General features: G+C 39.2%; 1 protein-coding gene across 3 annotated transcripts in view; it reads right to left on the bottom strand.

The window, feature by feature from the left end:
* The window catches only part of col14a1a (collagen, type XIV, alpha 1a), a 148,281-nt gene that overhangs the window by 88,052 nt on the left and 35,133 nt on the right, over window positions 1–25,096 (bottom strand). For all 3 annotated transcript variants that reach the window (XM_067602026.1, XM_067602027.1, XM_067602025.1), the window contains exons 6-21: window positions 18,710–18,865; window positions 17,563–17,682; window positions 17,114–17,278; window positions 16,700–16,864; window positions 15,780–15,931; window positions 14,773–14,902; window positions 13,608–13,753; window positions 13,364–13,493; window positions 13,027–13,166; window positions 12,292–12,418; window positions 10,880–11,019; window positions 8,394–8,526; window positions 7,857–7,892; window positions 5,570–5,712; window positions 2,996–3,128; window positions 1,825–1,947 (exon numbers count right to left, since the gene is read on the bottom strand). In XM_067602026.1, coding sequence (XP_067458127.1) covers window positions 1,825–1,947; window positions 2,996–3,128; window positions 5,570–5,712; window positions 7,857–7,892; window positions 8,394–8,526; window positions 10,880–11,019; window positions 12,292–12,418; window positions 13,027–13,166; window positions 13,364–13,493; window positions 13,608–13,753; window positions 14,773–14,902; window positions 15,780–15,931; window positions 16,700–16,864; window positions 17,114–17,278; window positions 17,563–17,682; window positions 18,710–18,865 — 2,139 coding nt within the window. The remainder of the gene's footprint in view (window positions 1–1,824; window positions 1,948–2,995; window positions 3,129–5,569; window positions 5,713–7,856; window positions 7,893–8,393; window positions 8,527–10,879; window positions 11,020–12,291; window positions 12,419–13,026; window positions 13,167–13,363; window positions 13,494–13,607; window positions 13,754–14,772; window positions 14,903–15,779; window positions 15,932–16,699; window positions 16,865–17,113; window positions 17,279–17,562; window positions 17,683–18,709; window positions 18,866–25,096) is intronic.

Genomic DNA, 25,096 nt, shown 5'->3' with positions numbered 1-25,096 from the left:
AACATTCAGTCAGCCACAGACAGCATGTTCAACAAACTGATGGAGTTAATGTTAACGCTGGCTAGACAGTTGTCATTTCAGCCGTCAACATGGTTGTCGGCCAGAAATGAGAAGTCTGCTTTCGTCTAGCTCTGTCTGAAATCAAGAACCCATTGTTTCCAACAACTGTTTAGGGCTAGAGTGGTAAAACTGCTGTGCTGGAACGGAAAGTTTGGCAAGTGTAGTAACAATAAGGTGGACAGGGCTCAGCTGACTGTCACCTACTGGACATACTGTGTAAATTTGGTTAGTTACACAGTTTCTAAGAGAGATAAGTTAGTAGTAAAGTTTGATATACTTAATCTATTTAAGCATCAGTCCAGACAGATTATTGATAGAATCTTATTTGACATTGACCATTATGACAAAAGTCATAACAATAATATACAACGGATTTGACAGAGTCGTCACAATTCCTTTTGGACTCTGAAGCTCATTTCTTTGTTAAACCTAGCCGGTCTGTTGAAAGGTTGCTAGGTTACAGGTAGAAAAGTAAATAAAGCTGATTGACACAGATAGAGTCGAGGTGGTTGTGCTATATTGAGACTTATGGTATTACAGTCTCATTCAAACACACTAACCTGCACAAATACACACACGTCCACCAACCCACACACATCTTTACTGAACTATGGCAATGTTTCATTCCCTGCTGTATGAAGGAGCTCACTGTATCTACACACTTAGGTCACTGAAATTAAAACAAAGATATAATAATAACAAACTTTATTAATGCAGCTTTTTTTCAAACAGCAGCTACAAAGTGCTACACAATAATAACAATCCTGCATAAATATTATAAAGAGCCAAATTAAAACAGAAACAAAAGTCATTCAAGAAGAAAAATAAAATAAAGTAAAGGAGGAGTAGCAATTATCTTTACAGCACACTACCCACTGGAACACTGTTTAATAGTGTGTGCATGTTTTTAAGTCTATTGTAGCTGTATATCTGTGTGTGTGTGTGTGTGTGTGTGTGTGTGTGTGCGTGTGAAGACATTCTCACACACAGGGACTTTTCTTCAATCCACTTTCATAGACTCTCACTATGAAAACAGGAGACTGATGAAATTTATTTCCCTTTAACTTAATTCCTAAAGTCAGATTAATGCAGTCTGTCTGTTTGAAGCTGGATCCCCAGAGACACACTAATTGCGTTTAGATGACAGAAAACAGACATGGAACTATAAAGACTACAGCCTTGTCTTGAAAGGATGAAACAATTAGCACTAGAAAAGTAGCAGAACAGTGAAAATTGGCTTTTGGCTTCAAGACAATGAATAAATAAGGAAGGGTTATGTCTTATTTCAGTTCTGGATTGCAGAGGTTTTCCGTGAAGGCTTAAGCTTCTTATTAAAAAGAAAAAAACTAAGAAGTCACTATCGGGAAAGCCACAACACCCTCAGAGTATCTTGTTTTTTTCAGCTACTACATGTCTGTCACAGGTTTGTTGCTGGTGGATCCTCCCATAACAAGCAGATTAATGTGTTTGGACAAGCTATTCTGGTACTTGACGACTAACAGTTGTCTACCACTTCCTAACCATGTGCCTCAGTGTGTGTCTGCATGAATTTGTTTGAGATAGAAACACAGAATTTAGTAAATGCATCTGTGTGTGTGTTTCTACTCTTATAAGGATCATCACACCTCAACAAAGACTGAGGACACATTTTGCAGGTCATCCCTGAGAGTCTATATTAGGATTACTGCTTCATTATACAAATGCTGCTGGGATTAGCATTAGTTTTCTCCCTCTATGTGTGTGTGTGTGTGTGTGTGTGTGTACCATAGATGGGCTGGTAGACGATCCTGTAACCCTCAGCGGGAGACTGAGGAGGGTCCCAGGTGACCCTGAAGCGGTTGTACCACTCCTCTGACACACGTATGTTTCCAGGAGACAACAAGGGCACTGCCAAAAAAACAGACAAAATCAGAACACAGAAGAGCTCGTCTGCACTTGACTTAACTTTAGATACAAGAAATAAGCAAAACATTGAAATGTTCGATAGTTTGGAAAATAAATCAAATATTCTACTGTAGAGGACAAGTGATGTCATTTCTTCTGATTGTATACGACTCAAAATTATGATTTAAATCAAATAAAAAAAGAAGAGTACCAATCTATGCAGGCAGTAGATGCTAACTTTTGGTAATTGCCTTAATATAATGTATTTATTTCGTTCCTTGTTGCTTGTAGAACTCTATATATGGTTTGTTGATATTTGGTTTAATTATGTCCATTTCAACAAATTGTGAAGCATACATTATGGTAGCATTGCAAAATTTCTGTTTTTTTTGTAAAAAGTGCCAGGGTTGGTTGAATTTGTTGAGGATGTGAATTTCTCCAGGCCCTGATTTAGGTAAGAAGACAGTTTTCCTCCCTCAGAAAACAGAAAATCATGTCTCACTGTACATCACTATGCTGCTTTCCAAGCCGAGAAGAGGTTTTTATTTACAATATGGCGAGCAACAGCAACCTCATCTAAAATGATGACATATTTCATCTGACATTTCAATTCTCAGAACAACGAGGAGGCAATCACTACTGTTTGTAAGAAGTAATCAAGAGAATGGTTGAGAAAATCAATTAGAGCTGAGCAAAATAATTTAATAGTCTCATTAATGAAAGGCGCTGCTGTAATTATGATCAGCCTTCATTAAGACAATTAAGAACGCATCAGTATTTGTCATTGCTATAATTTACATTCTCCTTCAGGAACGTGAATGAACATGAAATTAATACAATGCAAATTAATGTTCTGCTCACTGCAATGAATTTCATTTTTCATTAGCTTTCAGTTTTGATGTGCTTTCATGTGTTTTCCTAAACTGGGAGCTGCATCTTTGTACAGTGAAAATTGAGAAACCGAGAGTTGACCCCGGCGGTTAATAATTTAGAGGAGTGTGTGTGTGTGTGTGTGTCGGGTTTGTGTGTGTTGTGGGTTTGTAAGGCTTACATGTGGCACCCAAGGCAGAAACGCTGATGCCATCTTGTCCGTCAGTGTAGACTGGTGTGACTGTCACTTTGTACTGGGTGTCTGATAGTAAAGGCTGGAGCACTGCTCTCCTCTGATCACCAGGAACTAACACCTAGACACACACACACACACACACACACACACACACACATTTATACATTCATGGCACATTTGAAGAGTACAGGGAGTTTTAAAGCAATGAGTCCTGCTCACTTGGGACTAACAGGCAGACAAGGGGCATACAAATCAGAAACACACGTGCAGGCAAGCACACACACACACAGACATACACAAACATACACACACCAGGAGGATAGATACACACATCATAAAGCAGACAACATACAGAGTCTGTTCTCTTCTCTACCGGCTTATAGGGATATTTGGAAGAAAAGATGAAGGCCAGGCTTAATTTGGTGAAACAGAGAGAGCCTGCAAAATGCTGCGCATACCTTCAGGGATTTGAACTGTTCAAGAATTCTGCTCACTTCAGTTCAGTCAATAAAGTCAGTTGAGGCCAACGGTGAGGCAGAAAAGAGATGAAAAAAACCCATTACTGCTGGGTTTTCATTTATAAGTGTTGAAGTTTGTTCTTTCTCTGCACTTTTTTTTAAGTTCTAAAACTATTCCTTCATTTAGATAAAAGGAAGGTACTTCTTTATTAAAAAAAATAATAGTTGGTTAGTTTACTTTAAGAAAAATAAGCCTCATAACCCTGATGTTGCCGTTTTATAATATAATTAAATCCAGATAGTAATTCAAGATGAGCTTGACAGCTTATTCTTGACCTCAGTCCACTTACTTGCTTGTTCTGGAGCTTTCAACCAATTCACAATATCTTTATTAGCAGAAGAAGTTTGCTCAGCTGACATGCAACTATAGGAGGTCAAAGTCCCTGTTATTCTTTCCACTTTTAGGACTTTTCATCCATGTTGGCTTAAAAAGTTTATCAGTTCTTTCTTCTAAAAGTACTCAGAATAATGGAAAGTTTGAACATCTTCAGATCCATGACTGCTGTCCAAGATAAAAGTCAACATTCTCCTGCTCATTTCTTAATAAACTTTCTAATTTGTGAAGAAAAACATTATTTGATATGCACACCAGAACACCTTCAAACATTCGTCTTTCTGTTCTTAACAAAGAGTCTGCTTTCCAAAAAGAAAAAGACTTAAACACAAACACCAGCAAAGACATTAACTTTTCTTTATTGTGCTAACAGCACTGATCCCCGACCAAATGATGGCCTGTGTGTGTGTGTGTGTGTGTGTGTGTGTGTGAGAGAGAGAGAGAGAGAGAGACAGAGAGAAAGAGAGAGAAAGAGAGGAAGAAGTGTAAAGGTAAGGTCAGGTGCAGCTGTTTGAACCAATGAGGTGGGAGGAGCTGTCCACTCTGACTTTGGTGCTGAAACACCTGTCAAAGACAGGCATGCACACAGGCAAGTAGGCACACACACACACACACACACACACATATGCTCAAATTTATTTAAGTACAAAAACAAGCACAAAAACACACACACACAACCACACCTTGTGAAACGCACACAATTGCCTGTACTGTCACTCTTGCCCTCTATCTGCCTCTCACACACATCCACATCAAAACACATCCGAACTTTCAGAAAAAGGCGCGACCTGAAACAACCCTTATCTATCCGCCAGAGGACAGGTTTAAGCCTTTCTCCCATTTTGTTTAGCAATTGTTTCTTTTTCCACCTCTCTTTGTTTCGTTTGCTCTTTTCTCTGCTGCCCTCCATCTCTGCTCCCAGTGAGGTAAATGGCTGCTGAAAAGATAATGGAATGTCTTCTGGCTTGGCCTGGCCTCTCCATCTTCTACGGCTCTGACACCACATTGGGAAATTAAAACAGGGAGGGGGGGGGGGGGAAGAGAGGGAGAAGGAGGAGAGTAAGAGGAGGTGGCGAGGGAGAGGACAAGAGCGAGGAAAAGCAGAGAAAAACAGAGAGATCGAGGGACAGATGGAGAGGAAGGGAGAGGCAGAGCGAGTATGTATGTGTGTACTGTATGTGTGTGCGTGTGCATCAGAGATCAGGGTCAGTACATGGCAGTGTGCTCAAGGGCTCTTACCACAGATAGATGGATCAGGAAGGAGAGGCCGAGTGGACCGGGACAAAAAGTATAATCAGTTTTCTGATTGGAGCAGATGACCCAACACTGACCACTGCGGTGCCATCCAGTTGGCTGATGGCGTGAAATAACACGACACAGCCTCCAAACACAACTCTAGTATTGTCGATTCCACATAATCGGTGTCCATGACTCACCAGGGGAGAAGTTTGTGTGTGTTAATGCGGATGTGTGTATTTGAGACTATTATGCCCTCTGACTTAAGTGGCAGAGGACAATAAGGAGGGAGATTTTAGAAACTATATGCATGTAAATGAAATAGCTTCCGAGAGAGCAATAATTGAAAACAGAGAGCATTTACTTCCACTACAGCAGATGTCCGTTAAACCTTTAAATCCGTACTTAATTAAGTGTAATCTATAGATGATTTTTCTTTGACAGAAACAGCTCACAACTTGATCAACTTACAGACTCCTCTTTGTGATTGCTCCTGACGCCGGCGTAGGACACCCTGTAGATCTCCACGTGGGGGTCTTCCAGCTCCCACGACGCCTCTAAACTCTGGGTGGTCTCATCACTCAGCTGAAGGTTTCTCACCGCCTGACGTGCCACTGCGCCACCACATCACAGACATCAGTTACTGTACTGTAAGATATACTGTATACATACAAAATTAATAGAAAATCTTGGCTTAAGCCACGTTTCCCCCGCACTTTTAGTGTGGTTCCAGAAACTGTGGATTAGAAAAATCCAGTATTAAACGTCAGTATGATAAAAGAAAGTCAAAGAAACAGCTAGTGTCAGAGTGCCAACATGCTGAGTCAGCAGTAACATCTGGCTCAATGGTGCATATTTTTCACGGTGCGATTTGAGAAAAATCTCAGGGGGGCGGTGTGTTTGGGTGTTTTTAAAATGATTTTATTCATAAAAATAAACCAGAACTACAGTGGGCCTATATAGACCATGAAACAGGCTCTTTCTTGTAGCTGTTACAGTAACATGTATAAAATAATTATGAACTTAAATAAAACAATTACGAAACTTGAACTTGACCACTGCACGAATATTTGAATCCATTTAAAAGAAAATTAATTCATCAAGCAGCGTGATATTTTCACTCTCAGCGATGTGATGTCAAGTTCCTGCCTTGTCCTTTCCTCATGCAGACACATAGGAGATGTGATTATATACAATAAAACAAAGGGTTAAATGCTAATTTAATAAGAATTAAATCCCCCAATGCTCCTTTCAGTTCTGTGGATAGCACCACGAGGCCAGACGTGACGATACACTTAATGTCATTCTTGCAAATCACTGTTTAATTCAGCTCTACGCGCAGGGTGTATGGAAGGGTCATCCGCCGCGTGTCGCCCCTCTTTTACCCACATCTCTGCAAATCTTCGGGCAGGGAAGGAGGCAACCCCTCATCCATGTACTGCGTCAAGACGTAGCCTAGACGCGGTGTCATCTCTATTGCTTTACTTACATTTTCTTTTAAATAGCCTATTTTTATTTCACATATTTTATATGATCTGTGGGTGAAGCAGCATAAATCACTATGAGGAGGATAAATTTTTGTCCCCACCGGGGATAAAAATAACTCAGCAGAGGCAGAGATATATAGACCAGAGGGGGGTAAATCCCCACCATCTCCCCCAGCAAATCTCACCCTGAATTATAGTTTCAAACAAAGCACACTGAGTTCTATTTTATCAGTCCTGATAATGTCTTTAAACCAAGTAGACATGTTTTTTAAAGTCTATTCAGTCCCGAACGGATGAAAATCGCTGTGAGGACACGATACATAATGCAGCCTCGATTTAAAAAACAGCAGACTCGCTGTCTTTTAGCCGACCACTTTAAGTTGTGATTTTCGCAGGAGTACTTGGAGTTTTAAACAAAGCAGATGGGCCATTTTAAAGTTTCTAGGATAGGGAGCAGAGACTTAAGTAAAGGAGACATGTTGCTTTTTAAGTTTGTAGAAGCATGAGTGGAGAAACTGCTCTGACTCGATTAGTTGTGGCCTGCTCCTTGAACAAAACACAATCCAGATGGCCTCCTGAGATAATGAAGTCTGAGCTACAGTCTCGAGGTGAAGCCAACTTGGTAAACACACAAAAGATCTTTAAAGACTTTTTCATAAGGTGCGTCCTGCAATGTTATCAGTTTTTCAGTTTTGCATTCGTCAACTTTAGTTAGAACAGACAGTTTGGAGCTTTTCTAAACTCTCAGTAATTCTGCTTTTACTTCCTGAAACTACACTTGAACTTACTAGAACTGTGGTTGCACTCTGGCAACATCAACACGCACTGGCAACTAGCTTTTCACTATTCAGTGGCAGAAGATTTTCTAGACAGATGCTTTGGCTTGAACCATGATTAAAACTTGGCCAGTCTCTTTAGAGCAAGAATCATTTGATCTTAGCCTGCTGCCGTTTGAATTAAAAGGCCACAAGCAAGCAAAATTATTTTAAGACACACTCTTAAGGTTTTAACATTACTGATATTACCAAAAAATACATTTCATGGCACAATTTAAAACACCATATGTCTAAGTGTATCATGTCATTTCAGTTTACTGTTCAGTCACACTGCACCATGGCAAAGTCAAGGTTAAAGTTGCTTCCCTTTCATTTGCCATACAGCTAAAAGTCAGCTATTAAACTGTCAACATGTATAATATTGGGAGTATGATGCTTTGGGCACTTTCACCACTGACATTTTGGACTTAATTTGGCTATTTGGACACTGCTTACCTGCGGTTGTAGGAGCAATCGTTGTTGTCTCGGTCACTGGGGAAATACAGAGAGCATAAATCAGATAATTAGACTGAAACCCTCCTCAACAACTCTCTATATCAATAACTAAGGTAATTAGATAGAAATACATAACAAATCATTGATGGAAAAACAGATTTCCCTCCTCTGAGATAAGCGGGGACAAACAAATCAATGCAATTGGTCTCCAGCAAAGCTACGCTTTGAACTCTGAAATGCAAATTTTATGATCCTAAAAGGCATATGTGATTGGACTGGACTGTTTTCCTCAGCAGACAGTGGCACTTTGCTGCTGCACTTGAAGCAAAAAGGGTTGGTGAAGAGGGTTACTTAGTTCACAGGCTAATTTCAACATCAGCGCAACCAAGGAGATCTTATTTCATGAAATTACACTTGTCTCCTTCTCTTATCTCTGAAAAGTATCCCTTGACTCTGACTTCTGTCAAGTTTATGTATTAGCAAACACAAGACTGCCTGAGTTAGTAACAACAATACACGGTGCCTGATGCTTCTTACATGTGGTCTCGATGACAGAGATGGTGTCACTCTCTGAATCGTCTTTGAATACAGCCGTCAACATAACTTCATACTCAGTAGAGGGATTCAGACCATTCAGGATGTATCTGTTATCACTTCCACTCAAGACCACCTACAGAAGAGAAACACACACAAGCCTTTGTCTCACATTACATTATTAGACTTCAAAAAATACAGAATATTCCCTCCAAAAAATCTACTTCAGAAAAATGTTGGCTGATATTTCTGTGTTTTTATATTTTCCCCAGTTCATCTTGATTGAACTGAACATTATATAAATTGAATATTTTACCTGCTGTCAGTTCATCTTTGTCTTACTGTAATTGTTGTTTTTAACAATGAAAATATTGTAAGTAAAGATCTCTGTATTACTGGCTGAACTTGCCTGGATATTAGTGAAAAAGTGTAAAAAAAAAAAAAAAAAACCCAAAAAACCATGTCAAACATGTACTAATAAGTACTTTCCATTTTTATCAAATTTTGTCATGTTGTGTTTCATAAAGTGCTTTTGATGTTTTAGTTGACCTTCTATTATTTTGCACTTTTATTTGTTGTCACTATAGGTGCTAGATGGACATAAATAGGAAGAGTTTCCTTAGTTACGCTCAAGATGTGATAAAATTTGGGGCATTAACCAGCAGTCTGACAAGATTAATTATTCTCTAACACCAAGGTCATCACAGAGTTTTAGAGAAAGCTGCTAAAGACAAATTAACAAATCACCTTGGCACTCGTAATTTCAATCCAGAAAACAGCAGGAAACAGTGGCACATATTTTAAACTGGTGTCTATGAAAACAATCAGCTGTACTTTGTAAATAGATTTTGTTGTAACGCTGTGTAAAATAAATTGTAGAAAATAATTTGAACATCAAGGACACCGCATTTAAATGTACTTACTATACTCTGTATGTTAAACAAAAATAAGATTTGAATAAAGCCATTGCAACACCTGCAAAGATGAGTAACAATTTGAGTAATTCAGAAAAGTGTGGTTTCCCCTGAATACAAAAAGATAGCCAGTAGGACCAGCTGCTATTACACAAGTCCAAACGACGTCTATAATTTGTATGACACAAAAAATGAATCAGACCCCAAAGTAAATAACGAAGAGGTCATCAGAAGTACAGCTTGCTTCCACGGAGAGCAACTTTGAATTGGGAATTTACTGCGGATGACTCAATAAACCAGATTATGAGCAGGAATTTGTTTCTTTACAGAGCCCTTCGAGGCTCTGTAACATGCAAATTTCACCGGTGGGGCCAGCCATTTATGCCTTTCCTGGCGCAAGTACATCTTTAGTGATTCATTCTCTCCCTTTTCTTCTTACATTCGCATTTAGCGAGATGTATTTCCATATTTTATTGTATTGTTCTCTTCATGCAAGCAGCATTGCCCTCAGTAGTATTTCCCTGATTAAAAAGAGGAGCCAATCTGTCATTTTACTGATAAACCAAGAGAACAAAAAGACCCAAAATCTGCTTTCAAAAAAGGTATCAGGACACCAGTAATGCAAATGAATCCAAACAAAACAGCATGACGGGCAAAAAGAATCAACAACTATATAATTTACTCTTCTCAGGCATCTCTGGATTATCATAAAATCGTAACATTGGTAATCTTTTACTCTCTCACTGTGTTTCTGTGTGGCTGTGTGATTGTATTGTTTAATCTCCTCTCAGATGTAACAATACAAGGCAGTCGGTGGAGGACGTTAATGTGTGTGTGTGTGTGTGTGCGTGTGCGCACATGTTTACAGTATGTGGGTGAGAGACAGAGAGAAGCTTGCATGCATCCCTTCTCTTGTGCTGGCTGTATTATCAGCCCACCTCTCCAACTCCCTAGAGTGTTATTTTCAGCTCTGATGACTCTCAGTAAAACACACGAGCACACACATACACGTTCACACAACATGCAGACACGCATACACTCTCTATCGCTGCCTCCCAGCTGTCTCTAAACCCCAGATCATGGTAATAAAACACCCAAGCCATTAATTTCTAGATTTATTCAGACTTTATTTATACTCAGCCATGCCAGGGGTTTTACCAGCTACCAGTAGTGTAGTTAAGCTTATATGTAAGTCTATAGAGCGCAAGCTTCCTCTTTATCTGGGCACATGGAGAACAGCCACTTCTTCCTCTGGAAATAGAGATAATAAGAGGGCCGCTGCCTAATTGAAAAATTCAGAATCCATGATGGTTATTTATCTTCTGATGCTAAATTACAAATTTTACTGGAGTAATATTTGTCAGACTGGGGTGGATTTGTGGTTTGCTCATGCAGCAGCTGTGCCAAGGACTCAAACTTAATGTGTCATTCCTATATAGTGTTAATGGATATCGTCTACTGTGTGATGATGCTCTACAGCGTCACGTGCTTTACTTCTCGCTGCTGAAAAACCATCATTAAGAAAACTGTGTCTAAAACAAACACATTTACTTATTGGATATTAGTAGTACTGACCTCGTTTGTATCGCCACCTGTGAACGGTGCCCAGGAGAGTCTGTAGAGGATGATGTCATTGGCTGAGTGATCCCAGCTGACCTGGAAGCTGTTTGTACTGACATCACTGGAGAGGAGATTCAGAGGACCAGGAACTGGAGCTGAGAGAGAGAAAGAAACTTAACTTTATTACACTTTCTTTTGTTCCTCCATTGTTAAATACTGTAATACTCGTATGTTCTGTTTTTTTTAGCATTGTTCTGAATATGCTGTAAGATTGTGTAGATATACACACAGTGTTCTGCATTGTTTTTTCAACTACGTGTTGTAACCACACTTATGCTGATTTTTTTGCTAAGGTTAATACACACATAAGTTTGAATCGTGCTTTTCCCAAAATACCTGCAGCTCCACAGAACTGACGATTCACTTAGTTCTGTGTACCAAACCATCCCAATAGTCTAGCTCTGTGTGTTGATGGAATATGGAGGAAAATGTGTACCAGTTAAAATATTGTGTGCACCACTGTGCAGCATGCAGTATGATAAAAGTCGAACTTCAGATTAGGATAATGGCACATTACCTTTGCAGTAATTAGACTGCTGCTTTTATGACTGCAGAAGCTTTTAGTTGAACAAGGTTAAATTGTTTACTAAGCAAACAACGTCCAGCAACTCTGTTGCACCACAGCAACAGATTGGTGTGACCTCTAATCATGCAGCCTCCTACCACATCCTACAGCTTCACTCAAAAACGTTGAAAGTCGTCGCACACTTGTGTTTGTTTATGAAGCTCCTTCTCTTAGACCTGGTCCATTGAACAAAGTTTGCCAGGAGATAAATAAAAATGAACATAACATTTTAGAGTGAGTACTTTAATAGTTGCTTGCCAGAAATACATTTATTTCAGCTGACTCAGTACTGCTGGTTGCTTAAAGGGATATTCCAACAAATCAATAACTGTTAGCGTGACGGAATAGTCAGGGACAGTGAAATGACCTTTTAATGTGACTGGGCTGTTATGCTGAGGTGTAAATGAGATAGGCAGACCGCCAGAATAGCAGAAGGACCAGTAGGGGTAATAAAATTCAACACTGTTTGGCACTAAGAGAGAAATGGCTCGCCTTCTAATGGTATTGATACAGCTATTTTCAGGAAATTGAGACAAAATCATCCTCAGCAGAAATGGGGATTGGGAAATGGAATAACAGCATTGTGGAACAAAGTGGACTATAAAAAAAATCTAATTAACAAATTTATTTTATAATTACCACTGGTCCAGGATTTGTCATCTACATGATTCATATTTAAAGTCAAGGTTCACACTGAGTCCCAAGACTCAACTAACTTACTAAATAACTTACTAACTAACTAATTAGCTATCTAACTAATGTATCTTCTCATTCATTCTTACACTCAAACAATGACTCTTACTGGTAGTGAATCCATCACCGAGCGGTACCGATTGGCCATTGTCATACAGAGCAAAGATGGCCACTGAGTACTCCATCAGAGATGTCAGCTCACTGAGGTCATAAGAGCTCACTGGACCCACCTCCACCTGCACGATAAAAAAGACACGTTATATCCACACAAAAAAACCCAGAGTTAAGTCTATACAATAATAGAGAAGTTCAGTCACAATCAGCTAAAAAGGCCACTGAGAGGTATTGATTTCTTCTTTTCTTTGTCAAGAAGACAAGAAGACACACATCATATTTGAGTGCCTCCATGGTCCTGAGTGCATGGGCAGTTAGTTAAAGTTAAAAATATATAAAATGACCAAATTTAAGAATACATTTTAGGAGTAACATGTAGCAATGTGCTGCTAACTCCTGGTGAACACACTGGCGCTAATTACCATGTGCAAGTTTTTCCAACTTGCACTTATGCACATGAATGCCCACACACATATCATTCTTGTATAATTACAATATTTGTACATTTTCCAGGAGTATTCTGAACTCATTTCAATCTGATCTTTTCATAATTAGAAGAATAATCCCTGCTATTAATCTCCTCTATCTTTTTTCACTTTCTCATCTGTTCTCATCCAGATGCTCTCGGACACAAATGCTGTCACGTAATACTCTTTAAAATTACATTTTAAGCACCTAAAATCATTGAGAAATGCTTAACACACACACACACACACACACACACACACACCTCCTCTGAGAGTTGGTCATCTGTCTTGATCCACATGATACGATAACCTTTCACTCCTGTGGGTGCGGGGTCCCAGCTGATGTGGGCGGAGTTGTGGGTGATGTCAGAGAACTGAAGGTTGCTGGGAGGGCTTAGTGGTACTGAGGAGAAAGAAAGAGATAGCATTAGATGAATATAAGAGTGTGTGTTTATGTGTGTCATATTTGGTAGATCCAATTTGCATTTTAACCCTTTTAGAGAGAGGAAGGTTTTGCAAATTGAAGAAATTTTGAACCATTTAGGCTCCAAAGGTGTGTTTAAGTACAAATCTGTGTGTGTGTGTGTGTGCATTACTCACATGTAGTTTCCTGGCTTGTCATGGGGTCACTGGCCTCCTCTCCATACATAGCATAAACAGTGACAGTGTATTCAGTGTGAGGGGTCAGCCCATCCAGCTCCAGCTCTGTCACCGCATCTGATACCTTGACCTGCAAGCGAAGACACACAAACTTTAATATTTCACATAAAACCATGAGCTCGATAAGCATTTATCTATTTTTTTTTATCTTTTTCTCTTTTTCTGTTTCCTTTTTTGTCATCACCTCTTTTTCATCCAAGTCTCCACCATCTGTAAGAGGTGCATACAGCAACATGTAGCCAGATACTCCGTCCACACTGTCCCATCTTGCTTTTATGGTGCTGTGAGTCACATCCAGCAGCTGGAGGCCCGTCACTGTGGGAAGAGCCACTACACACATACACATACGCGACCACACACAGAAAAACATGCAGTAAGTAAAGTCCGTTCAAAATTCTTAGCAACTACTAGCTGGTTTCAAACCAGTGATTTACGACAGGTTGCACCATCAGAACTTAATCACTTCATAGGAAACATCTGTATCGCTGTCCAGTCACTGTAGCGTTACACAGTGTTACCTAATACCAAACATAACTGACAGTACTTTGTAATTGTACTGTGGGTACGACTTCGCTTTATTCATATATGAATACATTGAGAAATCTGTGTGTTTTAGAGTTAGACGTTAGTTATTAATGTAGCTAAGAGTGAGAGGGAGGTATCTAATTATCAAACCTAACCAACATTATTTGGTCATTTGGTCTAATGTGACAAGAATAATATTGTAATTTGAGGTGTGTTGTGTTTTCTGTGAAATATAATTGTAAGTCTTCCCATTAACATGATTATTAACAGAACTAAGATCCAGTGTCAGGCCAGACGTGTCGGTATAGCCTACCTCTTTAAATCCTCAATCTAACCTGGCACATATTAGTGAGCTTACGTTAGTTCTGTCTTTTAACTAGTTCAGTCAACTAACAATAAGCAACAGTTACACCAGGCAGTTACTGGATGTAAATATTTATCTAATTTCAGTGGCTTAACTAGTTTGTGTGGTGCAACCAGTCTTAATTTAGTAAAGCATAAATCTCCATGTAACACTAATATGTTAACTGGGCTGAGTTTGAACCTACAAACAGGGGTTTGAGTTTCATAAATTGTGAACCAGGATTTTAACTTTTGAGAAAGGGTGAAAAACGCTGTCTTATCTTCTTGGATGTTTTCATCCTCTTGTATTATGAGTGCATCATTTTCAATATGTCTGGCAACCATGCCTGTCAAACTTTTAAGCTGTGTTAGCCATTGTTATTAACTTGTGATCTCAGATGTTGACCGAAGCATTGGCGTGAGGCTTTGTTAGTATATTTCTGCGTGTATGCGTGCGTGCATGTGTGTGAGAATAAACTTACGGGTTGTTTCTGATCCTCTCAGAGCTTCACTTGCCTCGTTTGCATACACAGCAAACACAGCCAGCTGGTATTCAGTGAGAGAGCTGAGATGCTGCAGCACCACTGAAGTCTCACTGCCGTCTACTACAGCCTGGGGTGGAGGAGTGCAAGTGGGGGGGGGGGGTGAAAGATGCATAGAGGGGACAGAAAGAGAGATGGGGAGCAGAAATGGATGAGAGAAGAGTGATAGAAGTTAGAGAAAGGCAGCGAAAAGGAAAAGTGGGGCAATAAATGGGGGAAGATGAAAATGATGAATGCAAGAGAGGAAAGAGAAGAGACGGCAGGGCAGGAAAGAGAGATTGAAAGAGCACGGGAGTGGTGGGGAAAAGCAGTCGATTTATTGAATGGGATAAAGCACACAAGTCTGAGGCTAAAAAATATTTTTTCATTCTGAATTGAATGGATGACAGTTGTGATAAAGATTAGGACCAGTTCGAGCCAGCTGGAAAGGTCTCTTCAAATACGGCTCCAAAACATCTGGTCCCTGTAAACCCAGCTAAGCAAAAAGATTTAATGGCTTCTGTGGTCAAATGTTCTGGAAAATCAAACAGGTGTTTGGATCAGCCAGAGTATCATTTCTAGTGAGCCCTCATTACCTGCATGGATGTTCTGGGGAGTCATGAATGGAAGGATGAGAGCGAGAGGTATCGATGAATGATACCACCAGTGTCTCAATCCATACACCTGCCCGAAGACCCCAGTTAACTCCCACTGGTGCAGTAAGTATAATGGAAAAGCAGATCCCAGCCTAAACCAACCTCTCCCTGCCCCCCTTTAGTCTCCTGACTCTAATATTTTGTAGCTCCTGCTTATGCATGTATAGCTCTAAGATAAACTGCAGTGACACTGATCTTTTTTAACTCTATAAACAGTTATTTTCATTTTGCAGTGGTTGGTGAAACTTGGTGAAAGCAGTTTTTCAGTGCAGTTCATGTAGCTGTGGTCTTAGCAGAAAACACAGATTTTACCTCCTGTGGTTCTCCTCCCTGTGCAGGGTAATAAACCACTCTGTATTTCTCTACGTCTCCTGGGGAGTGGCTCCATGTAACTCGAAAGCTCCGGGCCGTAACCTCTGATGTCACCAGGTCAAGTGGCGCCCCGATCTTCTCCGGTGTCTGCTCTGAAAAAAGAAAAGGAGAGGGAAAGGGAAGTATAAGAAAACAGATTGCATCAGATTACATAAAATTAGTCCCAGGGAGAAACTTTTAAGTAGAAAAACTCACTCACACTGAAGATCAGAAGATCAGAGTTACAGAGATAGTGTTGAAATAAAATCAAAACACATTAAACAGGATTTATGATGTCCCTTTAAAGACATCCTCTTTCTCTTTTTTTCCCATCCTGCCTCTTTATATCTACAGAAGTGGAAACTTATTGTAGGAAAGAGTGAGAAAGAGAAGCAGGATGAAGAAAGATGATATGTCCTAAAATAATCTACATTTTGCAGGATATAATTTCTATTTGGCTGTGAATCCATGAGCTCATAAGTTACATGACACCACAGTCGCCTGTGGAGAAACTTTGCATTAAGTACCGCAATCTCTGACCACTCCAGCTCCATCTAAATATAGGGCTGCATTTGCACTCAAATAAAACCTACTACTGTCTGAGGCAATAGCTGCTTTTATCATCCAGTCATTTAAAAATGTATTAGAAATAGCTGAAGTGATCACACTGCAAATTGTTGATGTAACTTCTCAAAGACCATTTTATCTAGCCTCAAATAACTGAAAAGAGTTGAAGCTACAGAGCATAGGTGCTATTCTACTTTGACCTTTACTAAAATACTGTGTGTGCATAAAAATGCACCACTGAGTGATTACATATGCATAACTCCTGCACAGTTTAAGCAGTCTCTATCTCATTATGTGTCTCATTTTCTTCTTACTCTGCTTGATGTCCTTGTCTTGCAGCTCCACTTGTTCACACACTGTTTTGGTCAATCCCTCGACGATGGAGCTCATGATGTTGAAGTCGGCCACATTATAGACATGAGTGTTTTCTGGTTCGGAGGCGATGGAGCGTAGCTCATTCTCATCAGCATTCTTTACACCTGGAAAAAGAGGGGAAAATGTATATGATTGCTCAGATGACATTTAGAGAACACGTCTGAATTATAATTATGAGACTGACTGTCAGCCTCAACAACCACTCCCACATATAAATTCTCTGTAGCACAGCAGGAGTGTGGCTAAGCTGAATTCAAAGAGACATTAATGGAAGTATTTAGAAAAAACAAGAAGTGATTTTTAACAGACTTGTCATCTTCTTTTTCACTGTGTTTGTGTGTGTCCATCCTCACCAATAGCAAACAGCTCGATCCCTGCATTTCGCAGGCTCTCTGCAGGTGGTATAACATCATCCTGAGACTTTCCGTCCGTGATGAGGATCCCAATCTTTGGTATACCAACCCGTGAGCCAGACTCAGGCTTGAAACAGTTCTCCAAGATATAGGTCAATGCAAGTCCTAGAGAGGGATCAAAACAGAAAGAGGAGGGAAAGAAAAGGGATAGAATTGGAAGATACAGAGAGAGGAAGCAGGAGGGAGAAAAAAAGACACACAGACAATGAAAATGTGATTTAAGGGAAAGAAGATAAAGGGTAAAGGAGGAGCAGGAAGAGAATGAAATAGCATTATAGGGTGAGAATTTTATAGAGTGAAGACAGAGGGAAAAACAGTATAGTTTTTTTCACAAACTAAACCAGTTAGTTAACAAAAAAAAGTTTGGTATAACATGTGAAAACCAGCACCTGTGAGAGTGTTTCCTCCTTTGTAAGGAAGATTCTTGACAGCATCAATGACAGAATCTTTAGTAGTGAAAGCATTTAGATGCCACTCTATCCTTGGATCACCGCTGTACTGGGCCAAACCTAAAATCACACACACAGACATTAAATTTAAGCCTTTTATTACAACATGTCATTTGCTTATATGATTTGTTCTGACTTATGACTCAAAAAAACAGCTGACTAATACAGAAAAATCACACAGTTATAGACAGATGACTCGATGTGTGTATTACAGTTTTTCTCGATTGCAAAGACACATTTCTTGAAATTATTCTCCATTCCCCAAAACTCTAAACACAAATACATAACTGCATCTTCACAAACTTCAAACTTCCTTTTGAAAACCAAACCTCCCACTCAAAGCCATGTCATCTTACATCTAAACCTTGCCTTCAGACATCACACAAAAGCCATCAAACACACTACAAAAAAGCCATCACACACTGGTGAGATCAATTCAAAACACTACAGTAAAAGCCTGATATTGTAATGAATAATGGCGCAACACATATATACATTTTCAAAATGTTTAATTCCTCAGTGTACTGTGGTAAATTAAACTGAAATTGAGTGAAAAAGTAAATGTACTGTAAAGATATGCAACTGATACAGTAAAAAACATAGAATAACAGTAAAATGATTTCCATGTATTTACCAATATAAACCAAATACAGTTATCCCATTTATTCTGCCTCCGGTCTTTGTGGATCCATTGTTCTAAGACAAGTGAACCAACCCTGTTATCTATCCTGATGTTCTGATGTGGTGTGTGATCTGGTGTGTGTGAACAGTTTTGACTCAGCGTTTCCACTTGGAGAATTGTGTGTTAATTGGGTTCCAGCTGTGATGACTTGAGTTAATGATATTGAATGCCAGCGCTTTCTAAATGAGCGCATGAGTGAAAACAAGGGAATAGTGTTTATGGTTTTGGGAATTGGGTCTGTCTTTTGGTAGATGGCGTCATGGTTTTGGGATGTTTAGTTAATAGGCCCAGTTATAATGTACAAGTGATTGGAAAAAAAACTGCAGAGCAATAAAAACATTTGCACAAACATCAGGAGACCATATTAGTCCCATTTGTTCAAGACGGAAAGAAGCAGGGACCCACCTATCCTTGTCTTATCAATACCAACATCAAAGGCATTGACCAGGTTTTCCAGGAACATGCGGACCAGCCGGAAGTTGAGCCGACCAATACTCCAGGAGCCGTCCACCAGGATCACAATGTCTGCTATGGCCTCAGTGTGGCACACAAACTGATCAACTGGAGAGCAGAGGAGAGGAGAGGAGAGGAGAGGAGAGGAGAGGAGAGGAGAGGAGAGGAGAGGAGAGGAGAGGAGAGGAGAGGAGAGGAGAGGAGAGGAGAGGAGAGGAGAGGAGAGGAGATCCATTATAACTGACATAAATTACAGATAATTGAAAAGATAACTACTATTAAAAACATAATGCTCTCACTTTAGATATGCAGGTTTCTCAGCCAAAACTCAAAACACAATAAAATCACGCTTCAAGTCTGCAGGTTTCAGGTTTTCTTTATTGAACAAAACATAAACAGCAAAGTCAGAGAAGAATTGGGAAATTAAGAAAACATTAAGAAAACATTAAGAAAACTCATAACTTTAGTGAAAGACTCAGGTTTGTTCTCTTCTTATCTTGCTCTAACAACATGTACAATACATAGTTCATAACAGCATCTTGAACTAGAATAATCTCGACAGCGTCTTTTCAACTCTGTCGTATTTATTTCACTTCTTGAAATAAATCTCTTCACAAGCTGATGTGAACTGACTCCCTTTTCATTTGAAAAACATGAAACAGTTTTCGAGGGAAATCTAAACCTGGGGAGAGATATGAGTACATGAGAATATTGTGGAAACACAAACACATGCACACAAAACGATTTGCATAGAAACACGTGCAAATACCAGACATATATACTAACACACAACACCTACATCTAAATTATTGAAGTAGTACACACTCTCTCACACACACACACACAGTTATTATAATCCAACAACTGCTTATCTTGACATCCTGCCAAGTACGATATTCTAAAAATGAAAACATCCACTTAGGTTTCACCATAAATCCCTTATCTGTCTACAAAAGTAATGGTGAATAATCCAGAACATGCTGATAAGGTTGGACATTTGTCTCTAAAAAGTGATAAAGGAGAATGCTGACTAGAGGAAATACAAATCATTACTTTGCATTTTTGTTCACGGTTTAAAAGAGATAAAGATTATAAAGTGGAGTGATAGCATGAGTCAAAGGAGATAATTCAACTGCTGTTTGTTATTATCTGCACCAAAATCAGTCCAAACTAAACACGATAGGAACTCCAGTTTTTTAACCATCTCCATGAGGACTATAGAGTAGAAAGTTTGTTTTCTCACAACAGATGTTACTTTAGTGGCTCGGGTGTGTCCCGGTTAATTGTAATGACCTGGTCCCAGGACCTCTAACTGTACACTCTGAACTGTCAAAGAAAGCAAAGTGCCTTCACACACATCTAAGATGAGCAACGTTCCCAGCTAGTGGCCAAAAGACAGGGAATCATTTCCAAGCTTGTGAATATTTCTCAGAAATGAACACAGAAAAATTGAGTATTTATGGAAGACATCACTGTGACAAATGTATTAGACATAAAGTACAGTACAAAATGCGATGTAAAACATGCCTTTGGCAGGCAGCGTTATATAAAAAATAGATGTCACATTTACTGTACTACTTACACTTCCACCAAAAGCTTGAAATACATGAAAGACACATTGTCTAACGATAAGTGACTCAGGTATTCTTTTCAAGAAGTGATTTTCCAGACAGAGCCTTCTGTCTGCTGTCTGTGTCTGTCTGACAGTTTGAACCATCCATCTGCTACAGATGACAGACGAAGGAGAGAAGACAAGACAACAAGGTCAAAAGAATAGCTGATGACAATGTCATGGTCTGAAAATGCACGATGCAATTGTGGTGCTGGCATTAAAATATTTTCTCCCTAATTCCAGGTAATGTTTTGAAAAGAACATAGGCTCTTTATTGAAAAGTAGATGAAGTAATAAATCATCAAAACTCAATTAGCCCCACGAAGAGAAGAGAAGAGAGGAGAAAAGAAGAGAAGAGAAGAGAGGAGAAGAGAAGAGAAGAGAAGAGAAGAGAAGAGAAGAGAAGAGAAGAGAAGAGAAGAGAAGAGAAGAGGAAAGAGAGGAGCTTAGTTAAGAGTTTCAGCAAAATGGCAAAAGGCTGAGAGGCCAAACAGTGAAAAGAGGATTCTTTTTAGACTCCCCCTTCTTACAAAACAAACAAGTTTGGCCTTTAAAGGAACTCTAAGGTTAAAGAAGAGGGAAAAAAGGACCATAACTAAGCACCAGAAAGGCTTCTTCAAAAGTGATAGAAGACACACAAACACAAAAGACACAGATCAACTGAGGAGCTTTTATATGACAGGAAGTGAGAGACATTCAGAGGGTATTAGTATCTATAGTAACTGCTGTTGACACAATGGGTAAATAGAGAGCCGAGGAACTTAAAGGTACACTGTGCAGGATTTTACTAAAAAAAAAGGATGCATGGAAAGTGATCCCTCTCAATCATCACTGATGACCCACTGGGAGTGTGTGGTGTGTGTATTTATCTGCAGGGACTCTGCCCTCTGCCTATATTTTATTTTCTCATTATTTTGTTGTGTTCAGGACGTCTCAGGGTGTCAACCTTTGCGCAGTGGGTGTGTAGCCCCAAGCCAATAACAGCGTGCATGGTGTGAGGTCGGGGCTTGTAGAGTAGCCACCAGGTTACATTGCAATGTTTTTATTTGATTCAGTGCTTCTCCGTCGCCCTCCTCCGCTGTGTGCTGCTCCTCTGCTCTTGGTGTGTCTGTTTGACCAACACACACGCAGAGTAGAGAGTGGGTGTGTTTATTTGCGCAACGTAACCGCTGTGAAACAATCAGAAAATAATGTTTTATTACTCTGATTCATGAAGCCGTGAACTCTCTCTCTTCATTCACTCTCTAGCTCGCTCGTTGAGCCGGAGAGGAGAAGCCAACTTTGAATGCCGTGTGTTTACAAGCACCAACTGTTCATGTTTATGAGAGAAAAGGTCAGAGATGGAGAGCGGGGGGCTGTGCGATGTGAAAAGCCATCAAGACAGACGAAGGATATGGTTAACAGAGGATTAGAGTGTCGGTAATTTCAGCTAATTACAGCCCACGTTTATTGTTGGCAGGGCGGTGAGAACGTCCTTCAACCAAGCATAATGCTGATGTTTTATATCAGAACCAATAATCATGGTTGTCCCATTCCTTCACATTATTCCTGCTGATGTCTGTAAACAGGCAAAGTAGTTAAATCACAGGGGTCATTTTCCAAGAAGAACCCATTTGTTGACATTCATTTGTGTATAGTATAAAAAACAATTTCCATAATTGCAAAGTTGACTTAAAATGACTGTTATTTGACTCTGCCAAGGTCATACCCATGTGTGCATGTTCAGCTTTCTGTCAGACACTGTACAAGACAGAGAACTGGTCTCTGTGAAACATTGTGTTATAAACATTAATGGGACGTCGTTGTCTTTTTGCAGGACAGTGTTATCTGGATTTGCTTTGTAAATTTTATTAGGTGATGATAACTAGTCGTTAAGGGGAGACGACTCTAAACTCTACTGGTATTCTGGTCCAAGGTCATAAAGCATCTGTTCCACTGACAGGTTCCTGATCACTGAAAACCAGAAGAGCTTATGTGTGAATCATCTAACTGAACACATTTTTTAAAATATACTTGAAGTCCAACTGAAATCACATTTGTTCAATTTTTGCAGTTATAAATAATATTAAGGTTTTTATGTATTGTTAATAGTTTTTTGTTATGAACAGGAAGAAAAAAGGCCCTTGTGTAAATATCACAAATGCTCCTTTTTGTCTCAGCTGGCTGGAGGTGCGTGTCGGTGTCTGTGTTTGATTGGCAGCTGCTGGCAGGCTGCTGGTGTTACGCCACAGGTACACGAGACAAATTACACTTGTGCTATAGCGACACGTCATGGACTAACAGTATGTTTTTATTTTAACATATTTCTCTTTTTTATTTAGGTTACTAACACTGATAATCAATCAAGATTGTATAATAGCAAAGCCCAATCCAGACTGTAAAGGTTAATTTAAAATTTTTCACGCTGCACTTTCATGTAATGTATACTGAATATGTGCATTTGTTTAGTGATTTAGTTAAACTGACTAAAAAGTATCTGTCAGTCTTCCACAGAAGCCTATTTTTAATGGAAACAATTGAAAAACACTGTTAATTGTTAACGTAACCTTTTAAAAGGGGAACTTCGGCAAAATCTATTATGTGTTTTGTCAATTAATAAAGACTAAACGATAATGTGAAAGACAAACAAATGGACAAATTAAGTAATTGCTGTTTTAGTGCTATTTATTTATTCAACAATCTACAAAATCTGTATCCTATTAATGTTGGAAGTCAATCATCTAAATCTTTCTCTAGATGTTGGCTAAAGAAATATTGCTCAGTTATCCAATGTTTTAGCTTCTCCTCTCAAGCTAAACCCAGTCATCCAACAGTACTTTGGTGAAGAGGTGAGTGAATCCAGCTTCTGAATGATTAGCTGGCCTTCATTAGAGAGCACAGGTAACTGTGGTAATGCTAGGGGAGAAGGACGGAGAGTGGATGAGTTTGTAAATGACAACCGGATTTACTGAGGAGAGTCAGTCTTTTGTATAACTGTACAGCAGAGTGACATGGACACTGTGTGTGTGTGTGTGTGTGTGTGTGTGGACAAGTAAACAGTGCCTTCCCCACTAACCTCACGATAGATGAGAACAACACCTGTATCCATGGTAACTGTACACAACAAATATGGCAATAGACATAGCCTCAAAATGCTTTGAAGGGTAAACATTGAAAATTAAAGACTAAAATGAGACTAAAATGACACAGACCAAAACTAGACTAAAACTAAACTAAACTAAAATGTCTTAAGTTTTGTTGATTAAACTTGGACTAAAAATTATATTAACTGGACTAAATAAATTATTAAAATTTGACTGAAGCTTATATACATTTTCGTCAAAAGATTAAGACTAAAAATCTAAATCAATTGCCAAAATGAAGACTGCTTCCCATGCAGAGATGTGTTCAGAACATTTCAGAAAGGAATCCTGTGATTTCAACAATTTTCCAAACTATGAAAACTATGTTACCGGCTTTAGCAGCTTTGGCAGAAATTTATCTTCATCTGGAACTGGTAGCAGCAGCCGCTCAGCCTAGCTGTAACAAAAACTGCCTTCATCTGTATAATCTATCTGAAGAGAATTTGATAATCAACCGACAATTTTTAAAATGAAATTCCTTCAATGTTTTGGAAAATAATCTGCAATTTAATCAGTATTACTTCTGCAATCGTGTCACAGATGTGTGTAAAACAGACACCTACATACAAAAAATACAGATAGGGGAGACAGAGGAGCAGGAAATCATACACATAAAACACATAAACATGCACACAATAGTGTTTCCCTCCCAACAACGCATGTCACAGTGAATGCCTCTGGTATCGAATGTAGTTGTTATTGAAATCCCTTGTCTCTACTCTCCGCCTGCCTGCCTGCCTGCCAGACAACAGCAGGCTGGTCAAAGGTCCCTCTGCTCCTTCTAAGCCCCATCTGCCTTTCTTCTCCTCATCCTTTCCTACCTCTTTTTCTCCCTTTTCTCTTCCCATCTAACGCCCTATCTGCTGGTCAAAGTGCAAAGTTACTGGAGAACAGTGGGGAACAGTGTCTCAGTGCTCGTGAGGGAGACAAAAATGGGAAAAGGAGGAAGAAAAGCGAAGAAAGAAAAGAAAGAGCCAGAGAAGGCAAAACGCTGTTTCGGGTTTGATGAAATACCGCAGATATATTCGCAGACTCTGTGGTGCCAAGTCTTTCTTCTGTCCAAGTTTGTCCAGTTTCTCTCCTGTCTCTTTCCATTTTTTTTTATTTCACTCTGTCCATTTCTGCAGTTAACTAATGACAGACAGGATTTGTTCTGCACCTTCACTCTTTATTATATACTTCACTAACCAAAAAAACTGCCATGGCAGAGCATACAACCTATCAGTTATCGTAATGTGTGTGTGTGTGTTCTTGTATTTCTATACATATGGGGACCAAATGTTAGTATGAGGATAGAAAAAGTAGAAAAAATTCTAACTGTAGAGATGTCAGAGATAGGATCAGATCTGATCTTACAATAAAGTTAAGAGTTAAAGAAACACTTTGCCAAAATGTAAACATATTTTTACATAATCATGGTGTGACATGTCTGTACCCACTGAAGTACACATTCTATGTATTTTCACTTTATTTTATCTTAGTAAAATAAAAATCTTCAGTAATATTATCAAGTAGTATTATTATTATTACCTTTATAATGTATACATTTTTAACATCATGGATGGGAGAAGATCTACTAGTAAAGCTTGGCTGGTTTTCTTCTCT

Source organism: Thunnus thynnus, chromosome 10 (assembly GCF_963924715.1).
Source record: "Thunnus thynnus chromosome 10, fThuThy2.1, whole genome shotgun sequence".
NCBI lineage: Eukaryota > Metazoa > Chordata > Actinopteri > Scombriformes > Scombridae > Thunnus > Thunnus thynnus.
The sequence above is the reverse complement of the archived record's forward strand: the minus strand, read 5'-3'. Positions and strand labels throughout refer to the sequence as shown.